Source organism: Magnolia sinica, chromosome 4, assembly GCF_029962835.1.
Source record: "Magnolia sinica isolate HGM2019 chromosome 4, MsV1, whole genome shotgun sequence".
Taxonomy (NCBI): Eukaryota; Viridiplantae; Streptophyta; class Magnoliopsida; order Magnoliales; family Magnoliaceae; genus Magnolia; species Magnolia sinica.
Window position 1 is genome coordinate 6988033 of NC_080576.1, and position 20000 is coordinate 7008032.

Below are 20000 nucleotides of genomic sequence, written 5' to 3' on the forward strand. Positions count from 1 at the left end.
CATCTTGAAATTCGGCCTCATCCATTTATGAGATAGGCCATACCTGCATGTTAGGCCACATCTTTGGCCATTCTCCAAGATTATCCTGAATTTTCACTCTAGCTAATATTCATGACAATGCTTCTTTTTTTTTTTGCATAGATTGGATGTCCTACACATGCGACATGTCCGCGGTAATATAAACCAACCGTTCTTGCAAAATGGCAACATGGGCCATCACCTAGTCGTTTCTTTTATAAAATGTTCAGGCCCATGACTCAGGGAGTGGCATGTGGGATGCAGGAGCACACACGGGATGGCGGTCCGTGTGAGTCGAGTGGCTTGTGTGAGGTAGTACCCATGTGATGTGGGGCCCATAAGGGGGTTCGGCCAAAGTACTAACCCATGAAATGTGGGCCTGTGCTATGAAATAAAGGAATTAATTCGTCATAGTCTATCAGTTCGAGCTTTTAGAGCAAGTGATTAGTTGTCCTGCATCAAATTGGTATTAGAGAGTTATAGTGTTTGAGACTCCTCATCAGGGATAATTAATGCACCGGCATTTTCACGCTGGTTATCCTGCATCAAATGATATGATGGGACTCACAGTGGATGGCTCGTGATTGAATATCTCCACATTGAAAGATCCTAAACATAGAATACTGGACCTTTTACTGCTAGAAGCCTTGAAGGGAAACTGTTGCTGTATCTTCTTTCTTAACCATCTCTTTGTTGACAATATATCTTCTCTGTGGGCCCAAAATATGGATGGTTTTGATCGCAGTGAATGTTTATACAGTACCTCTAGAGCTTTCAGTTGTAAGAACCAGGAACATCCCAGAGGATAACCGTTCAATGGGCAATCAACAAATATGCATTAGAATCGTTTACCACATGCTGGGGTATGCATGGTCTGGCCCACTCTCCCACACGAGATGATTTCTCTCAAAAATACAAGTTTGTGAGAATTGGATTTCATGGATTGTTGAACTTACTGAGAGAAGAAGCATGCATCCGTGGTGAATGAATCATATCAACTGACCCAACCATGGACCCCACCAAACTGAAAACTTAAATGGTGAGCATTGTATAATACCTCATCAGATAATGGATAGTGAGTGAATGCTGCAGCTCCCAGCGACTCGTGAGACTTACCTAGTGTACCGCAGCAGCTGCCATGTCATGTATGGGCAAGATCAAGGTTGTTCATCAGGTGGGCCAACCTTTCAATTCAAAATTGTGGCCCACAAATAGATGGTGAGATACCACAGGAAACAACAATAGATCCCATTAGACCAACAGTCTGGATCATTGAACCAAGCTGCAAAATCCTGGTGAACTAGCACACCAGGGGTCAAGGATCCTAACACCATTGTAGCTGAAGCTGCCCAAGCAGTTCCTTCTTACACTGATCTCATTCCCATTAACTACAGGGGAATGATCGCATTTGTTCAAACATATGGAAGTTACAATATGTTTGAATGTTGTGAGGCCCACCCATGATGTGTATATGGAATCCAAATCGTGCATCTGGTGCGCCCACTCATCCTTACCGTATATCCCAAGAATCATTGGGATCCAAGAATCAGGTGAGACATCCACAGGTAGCAAAGTACAATCATGCCTAACATATATTCAATTGTTGTGGCCCACTAAAGTTTTGGAATGGCTTGAGTTTCAGTGTGTCCCCCTCCCCTCATCCTAGTCGAGTTCACCTGATGAATGGATTGGATAACATGCGCGCAACATGATGGATCACACATTTCATCTGGAAGTTTCTGTGGTGGAAGTACCCCTCTCCAGGGTCCCTCATTGTTCTCTTTGTTGTGGCCCAACTGAACTATGGATCAGATTAGGTTTTGGGATCTAGGCCTAACATGGGGGTGTGAATCTAATGGATGGGTGGATGGCACTCACACATCACGGTTAGCCCCATGCAGTCAGATTGATCGCAATTACCATATATTCAAATGTATGCGATCATTCCCATTAACTAAATGGTGCTAAACATGGACCAGATCCAGCTACAGGAGCCATGTAAAGATACATATACTCATAGATCGAATGGTTGGAACATCCGACCTCTGCAAATTCTGAGCATTGGACGATCCAATGAAAAAATGCCCTTAATTTTGACTGTGAAATGCAGGCAGTGTGGCCCATCTGATGGACAGCTCGAATCTTGCAAATGTGCCATATTGGCACATGAGCTGACATATAGATGGCTAGGCTATACACACGGACGAGCTTAGGAAAACCTCTACATACATCTAATATAAAGTCAACTAGGAACTTATGGATGTATGAGCATGCATGTAATGAACCTATGGCACTGAGAAACCAATGAAAAGGAAATCCAATCTGGTTAAGGAACAAATGATTTACATGATTATGTTGTTTGACAAATGCAGGAAAAAAAAAATGACACCTTTGAGAAGCTCATAAAGTCTGTTGATTGCAGCGTCGACCAAAAAAAAAGAAAAAACAGAAACAGATCAAGCAGCTTATGGTTCTCACAGAGAAATACCTGAAATTTCATCAATGGAGACAATTCTTCAAGCTTCAGCGGATTGGATGATATTGATCAGAAACTCTCTTCGGCGGCAACTTCCTTAGGATGAACAGTACCAGTGCTGACGGAATAATCTCCACCAACTGGAGAAGAACACAAGATGGGAAGAGAGGAAGAAGTTCGTTAAAAACAAACAAAAAGCAAAGATCAGTTACACAATACTTAAAAAACTGGTCCAGACTGTTGGTTTGATGGGCCCCCCCAGAGTAGAAGATCCTAGCCATCCAATCTTTGGCTTTTGCTTCCAGTTGCATGCGGAGGAAACCTGTGTTCATTTTCTTACCCATCATTTTGAAGGCCGCCTTGTGATTGTCCTATTGCAGACCCAAGAAGGTTTTTAGTGACCCATCAGATCAACTGTCCAGATCATTAGATGATGGCCCCAAGTCGTGCAAACAAAGGACCAGGAATACCATATCTGATGTTTGTCCTCGAGTTGGGGATCGTGGTATATATCTCCACGAGCTAATATTGGAAATCCAAAGCCCTGGACTTACAATGTAATAGATGAAATTTAGAATGGGATGGTCAAGGACATCAAGGTCTGCTCCCTTCTTAAATGCAGAAAAAGCAACCTGCAAACTCAAACCCATGTTGGTTATGATATATAAGAGCTTCATATCATCTATTATTTATGTACAATTGTAGAACAAAAACTCAACTTACCACAAAAGATCTTATCAAGAAACAAGCACAGCATATCCCAGTTACAAAGCCAACCTGCAGTGAAGCATCAAACTTCTGTAGTTATAAGAAGCACACACCTCTAAAAGCATAGAATCCTCATAGAAAGGTGGTTTGTTGCATTCTGGCAGGAAAGGATCCACATAAATATTTTAAAATGGGGCCATGCTTGCATTGATCATACCGTTGTGTATCAGATTTCTTTTCTTGCTTTCACTTAAAAATCTAATTGATTTTTTTTAAAGATTTTTCGTTTGAATCTATAAAAGAGAGGAAGCATTTGGACTAAAGAAATACATAGGTGTTGAAAATGGGTTTTCCAAACTGGGGAACGAGAAAAATAGAAAACACTTTTGAGTTGTATGATTTACTGATTTCGATGTTCCTAATCAGACTATGTAAATGATTGACTGACAGGAACCACCCAACATCCCACTTGAAATGATACAATAGAGACAGGAAAAGAACAGATCAATGAAGCAAAGTTGGGGGTTATGGTTCAATAAAAGCCTCTGGATTAAAGTGGCTTTGATCTTGGCAACTGGAATACGAGTTTGATGCCCAATAGCGGCTTCGATCTATGCTCAGTAATGTGCAGCATTGGGCTTTATCATTTCGCATTTTATGAGTTCCCCAAGTAAGTTATTTTGTTTTCTGTGGTAATTCTATGCTGTATCTGTTTAATTATAATCTAGTTCTTCATGGTAGTGATCTAATAGCTGATCCCCAACCAAAGGTAAATAAAGAGAGTCAATGTCAGGTCGGGCATCCCATCATAAGACTTTTGCCAAGCAACCATGAGAATCCTTGCATCCAGTTGTGATTGGCAAAGAAAGATTAGTAAAGCTAACTTCAAACGGCCAGGACAAAGTTATGATGATGGTGGTGGTCGTGATGATGATGACAATGATGATGATGAGTAGGGATGGCAATGATGATGATGAGTAGGGATGGCAATGGGTAGGTCAGGCTAAGCCCGAGGCCGGCCTGATACTTAAGACCCAAGGCCTGATCCAGAAAAAAATGGTTGGCCCTAGGCCTGGCTACACATGCACAAAGAAATAGACATTTTAGTGGGAATGTAACCAACGGTCTACATTCAAGATGGATGGGTTGCCCAACCAAGGATTGGAGTGGCATATTTGTAGGATATAACACATACATATAAAGTCAGGGCGGATCAAGCTGGGCTGGGCCTGGTCAGTCTAAAATGACTTGAGACCAATCCCAAGCCAAAAATTGATCAGTCATGCATACAAGGCCCAAGCCCAGCCCATGGGCCAAGTCAGTCTGTCCAAGCCCAGCCTAAAGCCGGGTCGGGCTCCTCAGGGCAGGCAGGCTACCCAGCAAATTGCCACCCTTGGAGTATCCTTCTATCAACTTTACTTGATACACTTTGGAAGTTGATGGAAACCAACTGCCTATATACTATATATATGACACAAGTAACTTTGCGAGGACCAGTATGCCCCTCGAGTTAATATCAAGAGCATAAGACAAACAATAAAAGAATATATACTTTACCACCCACGTGCTTTTTTAAGGTTATGCAAACCATCACATTTTTTATGGTTCGAATTTTTAACATCTGTATCTACAGGGTCGCTACAATGTTTTACTGGACAAATTAAGGGAGCTATATGTAATCAAAGTGGCAGAAATGCGTGCAATTTCATTTGGCTTCTTTATAGTCTAGAACTAAAATAGAGAAAGAAAAAAGGTCCAAAAATCTGTAATGGGGTACAAATAGATCTTCATTAGGAAGTTGTTTTCCCCTTTATTATTTTGGCCAGTAGGACGATAAGTTTGAAACATAAGAAGGAGATGGTGACACATTTTTTACACACACACGCTCACGCCGTAGTGGGATTTCATCACCTATGGGTACTCGAACCCTTGACCTGGTGTTGAAACTCTTATCAGTCTACTACCACCAGGGCAAGAGTAAGGACACCTCAAAGAGGTTTGCACATGAAACTAACTGTTAATATAAATAGATAATCCCCCTTCAATAACTTGCCACTACATCACCTTCACCCAAAGGGAGAATACAGAGCCTAGGTTTTTCTCTACATTCAATACCTCAAATGAGGATGCATTTATTTCCATACTTCAAACAAACTTAAGAAACATAGAATTGATACACATAAAACAAGAAGTCTCAATACAGACCTCAATTAACTTTTTCTGACGTCCTTTGGATTCAATCGGGAATCGCCTTAGCAGGAAGAATAACCTAAAAGGCACGGTAGATTTATAAGACATGGAAGAGGAAGTAGAGAGACGTCTAGTGCACACTGACATTTTAACTGCTTTAGATTAACTTAAGTCATTACCTCCCACCATATATCAAAAACCCCAAAGCAGCGAAGAATGAAATTACTGCAAAGAAGGAAATTTCAATCAGCAACAAACTCATATCAGATGTTGCACTTCCTAGTAAAAAACAAACTGTACTTTCTCGGTGTTTATGCTTTCTCAAAGAAGCATTCATCACTGTCTTATTACTAGATAGATATATATATTTAAAGTAAAAGACTCCGAATGGAAAGAAAGAAGTTCAGCTGCAAGAAAAATCATATCATGCAAAGGAACTAAACAACAATGACCTGCAAAGAAGACTTTAGCAATTTCAACTGCAATGGGACTCGGACTGAATCGTATATATACCCAAATGCCCACCTGTCACCATAACACAATTACACGGAAACGAAAAAACATAATTGAGATGAACAATAGAGGTGTGTTTGGATGCACTGCTGTGAATTGCAATAATTACTTTATAAACTGGAAATGGCTGAATTGCAATTACCTTATTTAGCGTTAACCACGATGGATCAGAAAGATGCGTGCGCAAAGATTACGTGTTGCAGAGATGAGGATATTGAGAAGAATGTGTGGTAAGATAAGGAATGATAAATTAAGAATAAGGTTGTCCATAGCAGAAGGTCTTGCGTTCAAATAAGAGTTAGAGAAAGTGGTTGTTTGGCATGGTATCAGAGCGGAAGGTCTTGTGTTCAAATCCTGGGAGCAGCAAATATGCCTCCCTAATATATCATTCTCCCACGGGGGCCATTTATGATGTAAGTTATGATTCTCCCTCCACCATTGCCTAGTATGTTCCCGTGTGGGGGAGTGCTAAAGCCCCTGATATACATTGATACATCATCCTCTAAACAACTCGAGCTTTTAGAGAAACTGGTTGTTTGACAGCAGAGTCCCAATAAGAGATAGAACGATGGACAGCAGATTGAGATGGTTTGGTCATGTGCAACAAAGATTGGATACGTATCTGGTGAGGGGAACATTTTTTAGGGTTGAAGGGCCTGAAAGAGGATGAGAGGAAGACCTAAAAGGATTTGGATTAAGGTAGGATAAGAGATACGAAGCAAGGTTAAAAGACTTGGTGACTCAGACCAACTTGTCCTGTCTCGAGTCAAGTCATGACTCGGCCGAGTCAGGAGTGAATCGACCCGACATGACCGAGTTGGGGTTGACTCGTAAATAGAACTGGATCAGGTCTGACTGAGTCAGAGTCAAATCGGACAAGTTACACGAGACTTGTCTGAGTCTTTAAACCATGATATGAAGGCTTGTCTCTTACTGAGGGTAGGGCCTTAGATTAGATCAATTGGGAAAACAAGATTCCGAAAGCTGATCCTAGATAGTGGGGACAAGGCTACCAGATGATGAGCATTAACATTGAGTAGGATCCTAACTGCATTGCATTACTTTTCAAGTTCAACCTGAAAGGAGTAACTGAAATTTGGGAGGTCTCTCATTATCGAGATTGAACCGGGCGCTCGAAATACGTTTTGCATCGGAACGTGTCCAAACATATCACCCGCTATTCACCAGAAATTCAGAGACCAAAACTAAATAATATCAAAAGAATGAGACAGCCTATCCATTACCTGTATTAAGTATATAGCCCCATTGACTATCAAATATGAAGGCCGCAGTTTATCTATGGGAAGGCTTCTTGCCTAAAATCAAATGTTCCAAAGCAAAACAGATGTCAGAATCAGCTTTCACATCGTTATAATCAGGGTATAGCTTACAGAAAATAAAACAAAGGTACCTGATGATAAATCTCTGCCCAAAATAACACAAGCAACGTGTATGTTGAGAAAAACAGAAGACCCGGAAGATCTAACAGTGCCATTTCAAGAATCTGTTTCAATAAGATAATTTCATAACATCACACTTTAGAAGAACTTAAAAGGAAATGTCCACGAACCCACTGGCAGCACATTTCAATTGCATAGATAAGACACCCCGAACCACCACCAACACCACCCCCCCACCACCACCCCCAAATGTTGGTTGCATTCCATGTTGGAAAATAAAGATTCCTGGCATATGATGTCAGTTTGAAGGTGTTAAGTAGTCTATACCGAGGATCTCATCTTCAATCCATGGATGGTTTTTGTCCATTGGGCTGAAAGCGTACCACGACCAGCCATGGAATTTAGGCTTGATGCTAGGCCCATGGGTCAGACCTGGACCAGAATTTTAAGCCCAGTTAGTAAATAGGCTGGGCTTGTGTCGTGAATCGCCAACTTCTTCTATTGAGGCTGGCCCCATGCCTGGGCGTTAGGCCACCTTACTCTCAGGCATATTAAGAAACAGGCTGCCCCGCAGCACAGGCCACCTCACCTGAGGTCTGGCCCATTGCCACTTAGTGAAGGCCCTGTTACAAAGTGAGGGTCAAAATGCCATGCCATTCCTCTTTCTTTTCTTTTCTTTTGTTTTTAAACTTAAAAAGAAGAATGAGAACTGCTACAAAATATGCATGGAAATGTAGATCGACGCATAAACATGAACAACACATGCCTTACACCTGATCATTAATCTCAAAAATAAGATTAATCAAGGGTCCAGACAAATGGTCTAATTCTCCCATCTCATTGACAATAAAGGAAAATTTCTATGGTTCTGAAAAAAAATTTCACACCTAGGCAATTTTGCTATTTGAGCCACCTTCAACAATGTAGCTGAAATGCCTCCATACATTCTAACATATGTAGAACTGCATTTTTAGCAATGAACGTGGGTTCTTGGTTGTCCACAAGTCTGTGAACTATGGTCTATGAAATGACAGGTATGAAGATGGTAGCCAAACACCATATCAAGCACATGACTTGTGCTGCCATCATACAGCAAGACTGTCTCCTCATTTTAAGATGAACCAGTTCACGCCCTTCTTATCAATGATTTTTTTTTTCTTTTTTTTTGGAAGGTATTCCTGTCTATGCATTTTTACAACCCAGACAGCTCAAAAACTGCAATCGTTCCAAATGAACTGCTCAAGCATATGCATTTTACCAATGTCTTCTGTCTTCTGCCACCCATGCACAGTTCTGTCTTATGGCAACACTAGAATCAAGGCCATCCATCATTTTGGACTGGATTTGGGCAATCCCTTTTTATGGGTGTATTAAATAAAATAAACAGCAATCAAACACATGCATTGTATGAGTCTTCATTTATAATTCCATTTAAATAGAAGAAGGCAGAATACCTTCCTGTGCATGAAGTGTTAAACAGCATAGATATCTGAAACCACATCCAGAGGAGTTTGAGATCTAACCAACTTGAGAGGAGGAAACTTACTCTTGGTTTGATAAGAAACACACTCTTATAGAATCCAAACACAAAAGCATGCACTGAGAAGAAAAAGAAAAACACATTCATTTTAACCAGGATGAAGATGGAAATTGAACGTCGATAAATTTTCAACAAAAAAAAAAGGCCAACACTTACGTCCATTCACAATAAAATTCATCAAGTGGAAAACCTTTTGCGTTGTCCAACCATACTCGGGTACTCTCAACTGAATGCGGATTAGTTGTACCTGGAAAAACACATGCAAGACCGGCCCATCAGTAATATTTTTTAATTTTTTATTTAGTAGGGCATTCACAGGAAAGATAGAATTAGAAATGAATGCATTTGAGGGAATTCAGGAGTATCACCAATAGCTAATAAGATGAGGGAATGTAGACTTAGATGGTCTGATCATGTGCAACAAAGATCAAGAACTGTGCTAGTTAGAAGGAGTGAGTTGGTAAGCGCAAGGAGAAGGCCCAAAAGGATGTGGATGAAGGTTGTAAGAAAAGACTAGATGACCTATGATCTAACTGAAGATATAGGCCCTTGATGGAATGGAATGGCGGAAAGGGGTTCATGTAACCAACCTTGGGATGAGGCTTAGATGATGATGATGACCCGTGGGGTAAGACTTGATCTTGGGCCTAACCCACATCAGGAGAGCAATACACACTAGCTAGGATACCGAGCTGGGTGATCAGTAACACTGCCATCATAGATAGGCTTTGTGGAGAGTACTCGGATTATTAGTTATGGCAAGTGGGACCCTTGGCTCAATGATCTAGACCATTGGTCAGTTGCATCTTACCATGGATGACTTGCACAAAGTATTCCAAATTGGAAGAGAATAGCCACCAAGCTTGGCACCTTTTTCAATTGAATGTAGACCATCTTACTTCTCTTCGTAACCATCTATTTGTATGCAACAAATTGAAAAGGTTAAGATTGTGCTATCAAGGAGATTTTTAGAGCATGGTCTATTGATGGTGGGACACAACAACCTATTGGTCCGAATTACTGAACTCTGGACTGAAAAACTTGAGTATCTTGAGTTCCTCCCAAATTAAATACAATAGCACATCATAAGTGAAAATTATAGACTAATAGAAACAACTCCACACCAAATTACAACCCTTAATCATGAGTACATACCCGAGATTTGAATGACTTGAAGGAAGAAAAGATAAAGTGTCTGATTAAAGGCTGTGATGATCCACTGATATTTTCATCGAGTTATTCATCACTCTGGCATGGTATGATAATCCGTGCCCATGCGCACAGCCTCATGAACAGATTAATTGGATGATCCTAACTCTTGATCAATGAAATTTGTTCGCTATGATTGGACCATTGTTTTCTTTTTCTTTTTCATTTCAACCATCCATTTGATTGCCACTGATCGGACTTCTAGGGTCATCCTTTTTGTAGACCCAGCTAAAGTGGGACCAAACAATTTGAATGGTTTGGATTGAGGTAAATGTATGTGATTTCAAAGTCAGCTTTCCTATCCATGAATGAAGCAGTAAACTCCTCTAATCTTTAATCTAGAGCTTTTGCTAAGCGTACATGTGTGTGTAACGAAGCTCGTGGTCCACTAATCAGGTGGGCCAGTATTCCACGCCGTCCATCCATTTCTAACATAATGGTCTATCTAAGGGTTGGACCAGCCTGATTATAGGGTGAGAACATCCATAGCGTCCGACCCATCTAATGGACGGTTTGGATATTGCAGCTGTTTTGCCACCTTGCAAAACCTGCGTGGGCTTAGCACATGTCTAGTTCGCCAGAAGTACATGATCTTTCACATATGGGGTTCTGGGATCCAGACCGTTAATCCAATGTGCTCCGCCAGGGACAGGGGATGTCCTAAAAATTACCCACATCTGGAAGATCTCAACCGATCAATAATCACATTCAAGGGTGAGGTCCAAACATCAAAGGGTTAGGATCTTCCACTCTTGGGAGATTTCCAGCGGATCCGCCATCCATGGTGGGAGCCATGCGATCAACGGTTCGGATCGCTGAACTATAGTCCCCACACAAGTTCAGCTCGTATAAGTAGAGCCCACAGTCAGGCAATCCCAACCGTTGATCTCTCCGGCACCACCGTAAGCTCCAAAAATGCGCCAGATCTCAATATCACATCCATTCCAATCAACGGCCTTTCTTTCAGTTTACTCGTGGGCCGTCGCTACATCCTTCTCCTCAACCATCTATTCCCAAGCAACAAATCAAGCTGTTGCGATTGTCCTACGGCCCGGGGACGATTAGTCCATCCACGGTGGGCCCCAACAGAATAACTGTCCCGATCATGAAACCGTGGGCCCCACATACAGAATCTACAATGACAGGGCGAGAGAGATAGAAGAAGAACTTACAAGCGCGACGAAAGAGACGACGGCGTACGCAGCACAGAGCGTATGGAAAATGATGTGCTGCCATTCGTCAGATTCGTCGATCTCTTTCCACCAATCGAAAGCGCTTCCTCTGAATTCTCTCTTTTCTGCTTTTGAGACGAATCTCGCTATTTTCTCCATTCAACGGATACAAGGAAGCAAGTGACAGACAGAAGCAAGAGCGGACGGACGAGCACGAGGTTGCAGGGGAGGTGTATTTTCCATTAATAACATCCTCGGCCCGAGGCCCTCCGCGGGATACTTGATTTCTCATTTCTCACAAGGGGACCGTTGTCGGGCAATCCAAACCGTTCGTCTCTCGATTTCATCACCATCTAGAGCAGAAATCTTCGCCGAAGTACGTGTCCCACTTTTCAAATTTTAGAGCTGAGTATTCTGTGCAAATCCTCGGGCCGAGGATCTGGCAACTCCTGCTTCATGATCGTGAGATCTCTGAAAGAAGGATTGCGCGACACGTGTCCATGAAACAGTCGAGGTGAGAAGCAGGTGGCTGACACGTGGCCGGTTCCCGTCTGTCGCCATGTCGGGGTGTGTTCGTTGATATGTGCTTCGCACACTCGAATGGCCGCTTTCGGTTGTTACGAGGAGGGAAGTTATTTGATACTCCTGTGGGATATGATGGTTGATACACAGGCACTAAGAAATTGTACACGTGGCAACATCAACTTCAACTAAACTGGCTGAAATATAGAACCCATTGAGAATATGTCGCAGCCTAAAAATCAGATTTTTTGAAAAAATCCACCTCTGATTCGTGGAGACTTGTTTGCAGGAAGAGGACCGCTCTGCCGGAGTATCAACCCCTCAAGACGAACGAATACGAAACGGGGAATGATACGGTAGAGACGTCTCCATTGTATGATAATACAACCCCAACTCTCACCGTACACGTGTCAATTCGCATTGTGAATCGGGTCCGTCCAATTGATGATTTTGATTTTATTGGACCATATTAGTGAAATTAAGAGAGTAAGAGCCGTCTCTCTGCTCACTATTTCCAGCTGAGTCAATCATTAACCACTTTGGTGTCTCCGTTCATTCGAAGGCTGCCAATTGTACGTCTATGAAAATCCTATTCGCCTGAATTTTGAATCATGGCCATCCACAATAGGCCCATTTTGTGGACAGTCGTGATTCCTTCTCACCGTGAATTGCGACCGACCCACGCCCGTCTCTACCACGAAGGGCCAGATCTGTGTGGGGGCCACCGTGATGTACCTGTTTATCCACCCCATCCATACCTTTTTCAGATCATTTTAAGGAATGAGTCCAAGATTACGATTTGGTGTGGCCCACTTGACGGTTGTATCTACCTCATTATTGGCCTGATGTCTTAAAATGATATGAGAAAAGGGATTGACGGCGTGGATAAACAGATACATGACGGTAGGCGCCACACAAATCCGCCCGTTCGGGGGTAGGACCGGCGCGGGCAGGACGCAATCCGCTTCCCTGCGTAAAAGGGTCCTCAGGGTTCAAATTGGGACGGGCTGGCCCGTGGGCTTTGGCCAAGCTTGGGCTGGAGTATGAGGCCGGAGGGCTGGATTCGGGCTTAAAATGTAGGCCTGTTATTTTATGGGTCATGTTTGAACCATGTCCTGTAAACCCAGCCCATCCTATTAGTGCGTAGACGATAGCCTTCTCTCTCTTCGCCACAGATTTCATGCTCCTCGCAAAAATAAGGGCTCGTTCTTAGGCTGGACTTGAGTTCCGGCCCAATAAAAGCACTTTGGGCCGGGCTTAGACAGAAGTTGGCCTGGCCCTAACCTAACCCATTTGACACCCTTAATTAATGCGCACAAAAAAGAGGCTTGTTTGTCAACTCATCAAGTGGGCCACAAAAATAGGGAAACAACGGACGGTTTAGAAAAGTTGCCATGTGGTTCCCCGATCAAAGTATTGGCCCCCCCTATGCTCATCTTCCACCTTATGTAGTGGCCAGATTTCTCACGTGCTTCCATGTTGGTACGTGTGCAACGTGTAAGGTACGATGCGGATTGAGCGTGTAGGTCAGACACTAATAAATAGGGGTGTCCATGGGCCAGGCTCGGGCCTGCCAAAATGAGACTTTTCAATAGCCGAAACAGTTCAAAATCCAGGCCAAGACCAACTTAGGCCCGGCCCATTGACAGCACTACTATTGAAGAATGAAAAGCAAATGGATGAGTAGAGCTTCACGTGAACCGAGTTAGCTTGGTTAACTCACTCGACTCGACCCGTAAAAACTTGATTTGACGCGGTTCGAAACTAAGTTCAAGCCGAGTCGAGCTGATTTTTGGAGATCGAAAAAATTTTGAGCCGAGTTCGAGCTTGAAACCTCAACTCATATCAAATCAGTTCAATGACTCAGATATTTTGATATCGACATTGCTCACCAAGTGTTTGATAAAATGACTCACCGAAGTGTTGTTTCGAGCGCATGCATTCTCCGTAGGATTGCCTGGTGGCGAGGAAGGTATGATACAAAATAAATCACTACATAAAAAATAAAAAAAATAAAAACACTTTCCATGATAAAACTATCATTATATTTTGATGTCCATGCTTATCATGTTTTTGATGAAATACTTGTAAATTATTGTTGTTGTTTTGCATATAGTTAGAAATTGAAAGTGCATTCCATATGTTTGAGAAAATGTCGCAGAGGATCAAAATCAACTTAAACTTAACCAACTGCTAACTGAATCAAGTCGAGCTCACCAGTCAGGCTAGATGACCGAGCTGAGCTAAGTTCAGGCTGAGGTCAACTAATAGCCAAGCTAAGCTAAGTACGAGCTGGGGTCAAGTACTAGCTGAGCTCTACTCAATTCTACTCGTGTACGGCTCTATTAAGAAAAGGGTAATTACAAAAAGGAAAATGCCCATGGTGCTCCTAGTTGCATTAAGTACACTTAGACACTCCCGATATATTGATTCAGACCGTTCATTAGATCCAATGCACATTTCATCACTACAATGAAAACATTACACCACTCCAAAAAATATTAACCATTCTATCATGGTCGTTAATATGGAAGGACAAGATTTATTACACAAACAGAGGCCTAAACAACAGTTTGATCTACCTGCCTCATCATAGATTGCTTATGATTCTAAAGAATCATTTTATTAGGCAATGGTGCCATCCCATCTATGGCCTGAATGTGGAATCGCCACGAATAAAAGGCCAAAGCAAGGATGGATTGGATATTTGATCAATTGTAATTTTGCATGGTAGTTCATGAAATATGTTCGAGATTTAATAGAAAATTTAGATAAATGGATTGGACGGTCCAAGTGAAAGGATGCAACCAGGAGAGCTATAATTTATGGCCCAAGATCACCCGAACATTTTAGTAGAGACCCTGGTCTCTAATATGATACACAATGAGTTTATGTTGATAGTGATTATGTATGACATTAAGATTTTAACACATAATTACTATTAATTAAAACTAGAGGTATGTTATGGCATGTGAGAACTGAGAAGATAGAAGGATCTAGAGAAAATGGAAGGGAGGGTGTGGCTTCCTCAGTGCTACTTGTAGAGGGACGCGGATTTCCTGCCAGGCTTAAGGAAGTTCCTCAGCTGGGATTTTATATGGGGCCCACCATGATGTTTGTGAGAAATCCATTCCATCCATCCGCTTTGGGAGCTCATTTTAGGGCATATGACTAAGAATTAGACTGATCCAAAACTCAAGTGGGTCACACAGGAGGAAAATTTGGGTAAATAAATGCCTACTGTTGAAACCTTCCTAGGGTTCACCTTGACGTTATATGCCATCCAAACTGTTTATAAGGTCATTTCCACTAGGATGAAGTGAAAACATAAAAATTGTAGCCCATTATAATACTTTTATGGTCATTGGAATGTTTTAACCATGGTCATTAAATGCCTGTTGTTTCCTCTCATATGGCTCAATTGAGTTTTGAATCCACCTCATTTTTTGTAAAATGTCAGAAAATAAGCTCGCAAAATGTATAGGCAGTGTGGAATTCTTGCAAACATCACGGTGGGCCCCACATAGAATAAGAGCCCACAAGAAATCCTAGTCCCTAATAGAGAATAGAAGACAACCTATCCTCATTTTCTTATATTGCAGCCGACTGAGTTCTAAATGCCTCATTTTTGGCTGATGATCTATCATAATGGGCTACAAGAGATTTTTGTAATGGATTTTACACTGCCATCATAAGAAGGCTCACGTAGTCTTAGGGTATGTTTAGATTGATCGTATAGTACCATAAATTAGTGTAAAATATAATGATTATAAATTAGAATACCTGTTATACAAAAGTTAAGTAATTTGACTAAGGATTTATATTTGGATAGGTGTGGAAAACTTACAATAATAACATTTTTACATTACTACAATATTAAATCAACAAGAAAATATCCAATCACAATGTTAAAATGCACTGATGCATGTGCTTAGATAGGGAATTTCCATCATACTACATTGTAAAATTGTAATTATCACTTATCTTGTATTATATCATAGAATTACATGAATATATTGATAACACTTTTACATTACTTTAATATGAAATCCTTCAATATAGCTGATATGTCATATATGCAAATGAAACAAAAAGAAGGTGCCAGAATGGGATACTCTTAAGATCAGCGCAAAAGGACACATATAAACTCAGTTGATGTTTTCATGCTCACAAGATATTTATACCCTCCCCATGGCTAATTAAAAGGGTAAGATTGGCCATATGGACGTTATGCAAGGTAGAATCTCACCCACTTGGTTCTAATCGAAGTGAACTCGATTCAGATCAACTCACCCACTCAGTTCGGATCGAGTCAGATCTAAACGAGTCGGACGAGTCAAGTTTCACTAGTTGAGTCATTCTGTGCCCAACACTAGATGAGATCAACCCATGAAGTGTATGATGAGCCTATCTTCTTCCATGTAAAGCATGGGAATGGTTTTAACATTGAAGCATGGATCTGAACCGCCTAGGCTGGGCCTGGACAAAAAATATAAGCTCAGGGTGATTTTATTTGTAACAAACTTACAATCCACTTTCCTCTTGTCAGTGTGGCCCAGCTGACAAGTGGGTTGACCTTGGGGCCCACCATGCTCTATAGTGGCATCCGTCCATCTATTAGGTGTGCTCCTCAATGGTAGGCCCCCTGGGGCAAAAATCAGCTAAATCCACAATTAATGTGGGCCACATCATAGGGAAAAATAGGGATAGGTTGTCAACCAAATGTACTGTTATGATCATATCTTGACATTTTTGTGTTGACTTTTGGTCCATGTGATGATATAGCAAGAAAAAATATCAATATCAATGCAAACGTGATAGGTCTAGCTAGAACTGTCGGTATAGATAAGTAATACTTTGAAGTTATCCTTATCTGTACGGATAATGATTATTGGCTTCCACCAAACGATTAATAACAAGGGATAAGTACCAAACACCCGTTCTTTTGTATTTTTAGAAACAAACTACTGCGTCTTTAAATTACAATTCCAATAAAACCATGTCCGTCTATTAGGCAATTCATGTTAGGACATGATCTAAAAAATCAGGTAGATTCAAAACTTATGTTGGTTACGCTACAAGAAATAGTAGAGATTGAATGCCCGCCGTTGGAACCTTTTAAGGCTCACGAAAGTTTTGGATCAGGCTTATATTTGTATTTTTCCTTATGTATGAGTATCAGGGTAGGCCATAGTAAGGTCTACAGTGGGTGTTTCCATTCTCATGGTTTCCTATGGGGCGGCCCACCTGAGTTTTGTATTTACCTTAGTTTTTGGCCCATGTCTTATTACAATTATATTGATCCAACCATCATGTGGGCGTCTGCATGAATATGGATATTTTTATATCACTGTTCAAATGTGGCTAATGTAGAGCAGGTCACGGATAATTTCATGGCCAAGATGGACCAAAAAAGGTTCGATCAAATACGAAGATAATCCAAATCATCAGAACTTAAAATGGACATATCTTGCAAATCAAAATGAGCTATCAAACGTACCATATATGATTTTGGGGTAGGACGAGCTACTTTAGCCACTTAACCCTACTACACCGGGTTGCACATGCAGAATTTGCGAAATATCATTAGATCGAGGTTGAATTCTTGTTTTAATTTTGCTTTTTCTATTTATAATAAGTTTTAGTTTGAATATAACTCTTTGGGCTTTAGGAGTTGCGCCCAACATGAAAAGTACTTAGAATAGTCAAGGGAACATCATGGTTTAGCCAAATAGGACACTTACTATTTTTGGCCGAAAACCATGCGCACTAGTAGGAATCACGACTGTTTATAAATAGAAAGTTTACTATTTATATTAAGTTACGATTTCTAGGACTTTTAGTTGTAGTTTAATTCTGAAACTTCTCCGTAAGGTTCGTAGCATTATTTAAAGAGTTGTAATCTCGTTTTTCATCATCAATAAAAATATTTCGAATTTTCTAGAAATTATTTTCAATTTTCCTTCTTTTCTTCGTGGATTCAAGGTATCTCAGTGAGAAGTCCAGAGAAGTTTCATAGATTCGGAATAGTTATCATCACGCTCATCCCTACGTCAATGGCCAACATAATAAACAGGCCCATTCTTTTGAGTCATCCAATCATGACGGTAGGACTCATGAAATGCACAAGTTGGATAGTGTATACATACATAATGGTCACTGTAGAAAATTAACAACCATCCAAAAATATCGACATTCACGTGGTGGCCCACATGATCATTTGGTGAGCCTATCTTTGGCGCATCTAAATTTCAATGTGGGGCAACTTTGATGAAAAGGCTGGACACTATACACAAACCCTAGTGGGCCCTAGGCACAATACATTATGATAAGATTAGATCACAATGACCAAGTAAAAGATTAGGACTTGTAAAAAGGCACGATGAAAATAAATAAAAAGTGAGTATCCGTCCTGCAACGATGGGGTAGCTTGGATTTAATCCTCAAAATTGAGAGTAAGGTTGGAATGAAAATAAGCAATGAGGTGACAAGTCAAGGAAACGGCATTGTGGGGTGTTTGAGGAACCCTAATAATAAATGAAGGCTATGCTTATAATTTTAGTATAAGAGGGGTGTTCTTGATTTTTAATTATTTCTGAGGGCCATTTTGAAAATTGTCCCAAAAGGAAAAGACCCACCGCAACTGGTGGTAAAGGCGGCGATGGGCCCATTTTTTATTTTTTATTTCAAGAAAATCTCTGCTTTTTCATAAATGGGAGCTTAAAGGCTATACAACCAGATACATGTCGGAAAGGGCAAACCGACAAAAAAGAGATACGGCATAGATAGGGCCGGGTTTGGACCTACTAGCTCGGCCCGTAGATGAGCCTCACATGGCTATTGATTAATTTTTCATTCCAACTTGGGCTCAAGTTCTTTTAGCACATCCCAACACGCTGCATATTATCCCTAAAAATTTTCCAAATATGTCATTTTAATCTTTGGTTAGACAACTCATCTATTTTGAATGTAGATTATTAGTTTCATTCATGTAAGATTTTCAGAAAAGAAACATTCGACACAGAGCTAGCTATGATGCTTCACAGTAAAGTTGGATCTCAACTATGGGTAGAAGCTGAAAAGCCATTGCGCACTAGCATGCTCATTAATTTCTTAGCTGGCTAATTTCAAAGCCGGTGCAATTTAAGAAGGGCTCCTTCAGGGCTAGGTTCATGACAGAATAGCCCTAACTTAAGCGTGGGCACTTTACATTTCAAAGGCCATATTTTTTTTTGTGCATGTATGGTCTAGTTGATCCACAAATAGATTATGAATATTAAAGTGGGAAATAGGGGATCCTTACTCACGATGGTAGACTCACCAGAGTTTCAACATAAGAGGGTGAAATCCCACTGTGGTGTGAGTGACTGAGTGTGTGTGGGGGTGTGAGTGCCTATAGAAAAAAAATGTGGGAATAGGGAAATAGCAGAGTGTTCAAGCTGGTCTTGCCCAACCAACTTATTTTAGGCTCGAGCTTTGGTCTTCTTTGCTAGGCCCATGCCAAGCTTGGGCCATGATCGGACGGTAGGTTTAAGTATCAGGCCCGGCCCAAACCTATATGTTGCAAACCCTAATTACTGCTCATCATTAGAGTTGACATGAATGGAGCCAGCTCTCCAACTCGGCTTGACTTGAAAGACAGATTGAGCCAAGCTGAGCAGATTTTTTTACCTCAAAACTGAGCTCATATATATATATATATATATATATATATATATATATATATATATATATATAAAATACATATAGTCATGCTCACTGTGCACCAATGCACATGCACACCCTTGCATAGGTGTCATGGCGTCTAATCCAAAAGGTCCATGTGATGCGAAATCTCATAAAATGGAGAAATTTTCACCCTGGTCTAAAATTTTGGGAGCCATAGCAAAGAAAAATGGAAATCAATGAAGGAAATTATTTTCATTTTTCATGGCCCACCAAAGTTTTGGATCAAATTAAAAATTAGGCCTGAGGAATTTCATGAGGTGCTACTTCATGTAGACCATTCAGATTTTGGATACACATAATGTATGATGGGTTCCGCACAAGTTTAGTGTGAACTGATGCGCAGCTGAGCATTCAGCTATATATATATATATATATATAACTTAATTAATATATTTTATATAATACATATAATACATATTGATTGTAAATGCATTCTATTTTATGGCCATAAGTTTTAGATCAAATTAAAATAGCCAGGTTTATGATCTTACACTGCCATATATGTTAGTGATAATCATGTATGC

General features: G+C 40.8%; 1 protein-coding gene across 2 annotated transcripts; it reads right to left on the reverse strand.

The window, feature by feature from the left end:
• Positions 1–2323: 2323 nt before the first annotated feature.
• On the reverse strand, positions 2324–11576 carry LOC131242290 (tobamovirus multiplication protein 1-like). 2 transcript variants are annotated; one of them, XM_058240845.1, is made up of 11 exons: positions 11227–11574; positions 9002–9092; positions 8852–8904; positions 7317–7409; positions 7150–7221; positions 5845–5917; positions 5572–5617; positions 5408–5471; positions 3218–3271; positions 3049–3126; positions 2324–2634 (listed from the first exon to the last, which is right to left on the reverse strand). In XM_058240845.1, the coding sequence occupies exons 1-11, from the start codon at positions 11383–11385 to the stop codon at positions 2542–2544; spliced, it is 876 nt and encodes a 291-aa protein (XP_058096828.1). In that variant the 5' UTR covers positions 11386–11574; the 3' UTR covers positions 2324–2541. The 2 variants fall into 2 exon arrangements, with proteins under 2 accessions (XP_058096828.1, XP_058096829.1); XM_058240846.1 differs by lacking the exon at positions 7150–7221 and having other exon boundaries at positions 11227–11576.
• Between the last annotated feature and the right edge of the window lie 8424 nt (positions 11577–20000).

Bases quoted from the DNA above. Each gene is read 5' to 3' on its own strand.
- LOC131242290 (XM_058240845.1), bottom strand. From the start codon at position 11,385: ATGGAGAAAATAGCGAGATTCGTCTCAAAAGCAGAAAAGAGAGAATTC. The intron at 7,410-8,851 runs GTAAGTTTCCTC...TTATTGAAACAG, and splicing joins TGTTTCTTATCAAACCAAGA to ATTCTTGAAATGGCACTGTT. The intron at 5,618-5,844 runs GTCATTGTTGTT...CCTTCTTTGCAG, and splicing joins TGCTAAAGTCTTCTTTGCAG to TAATTTCATTCTTCGCTGCT.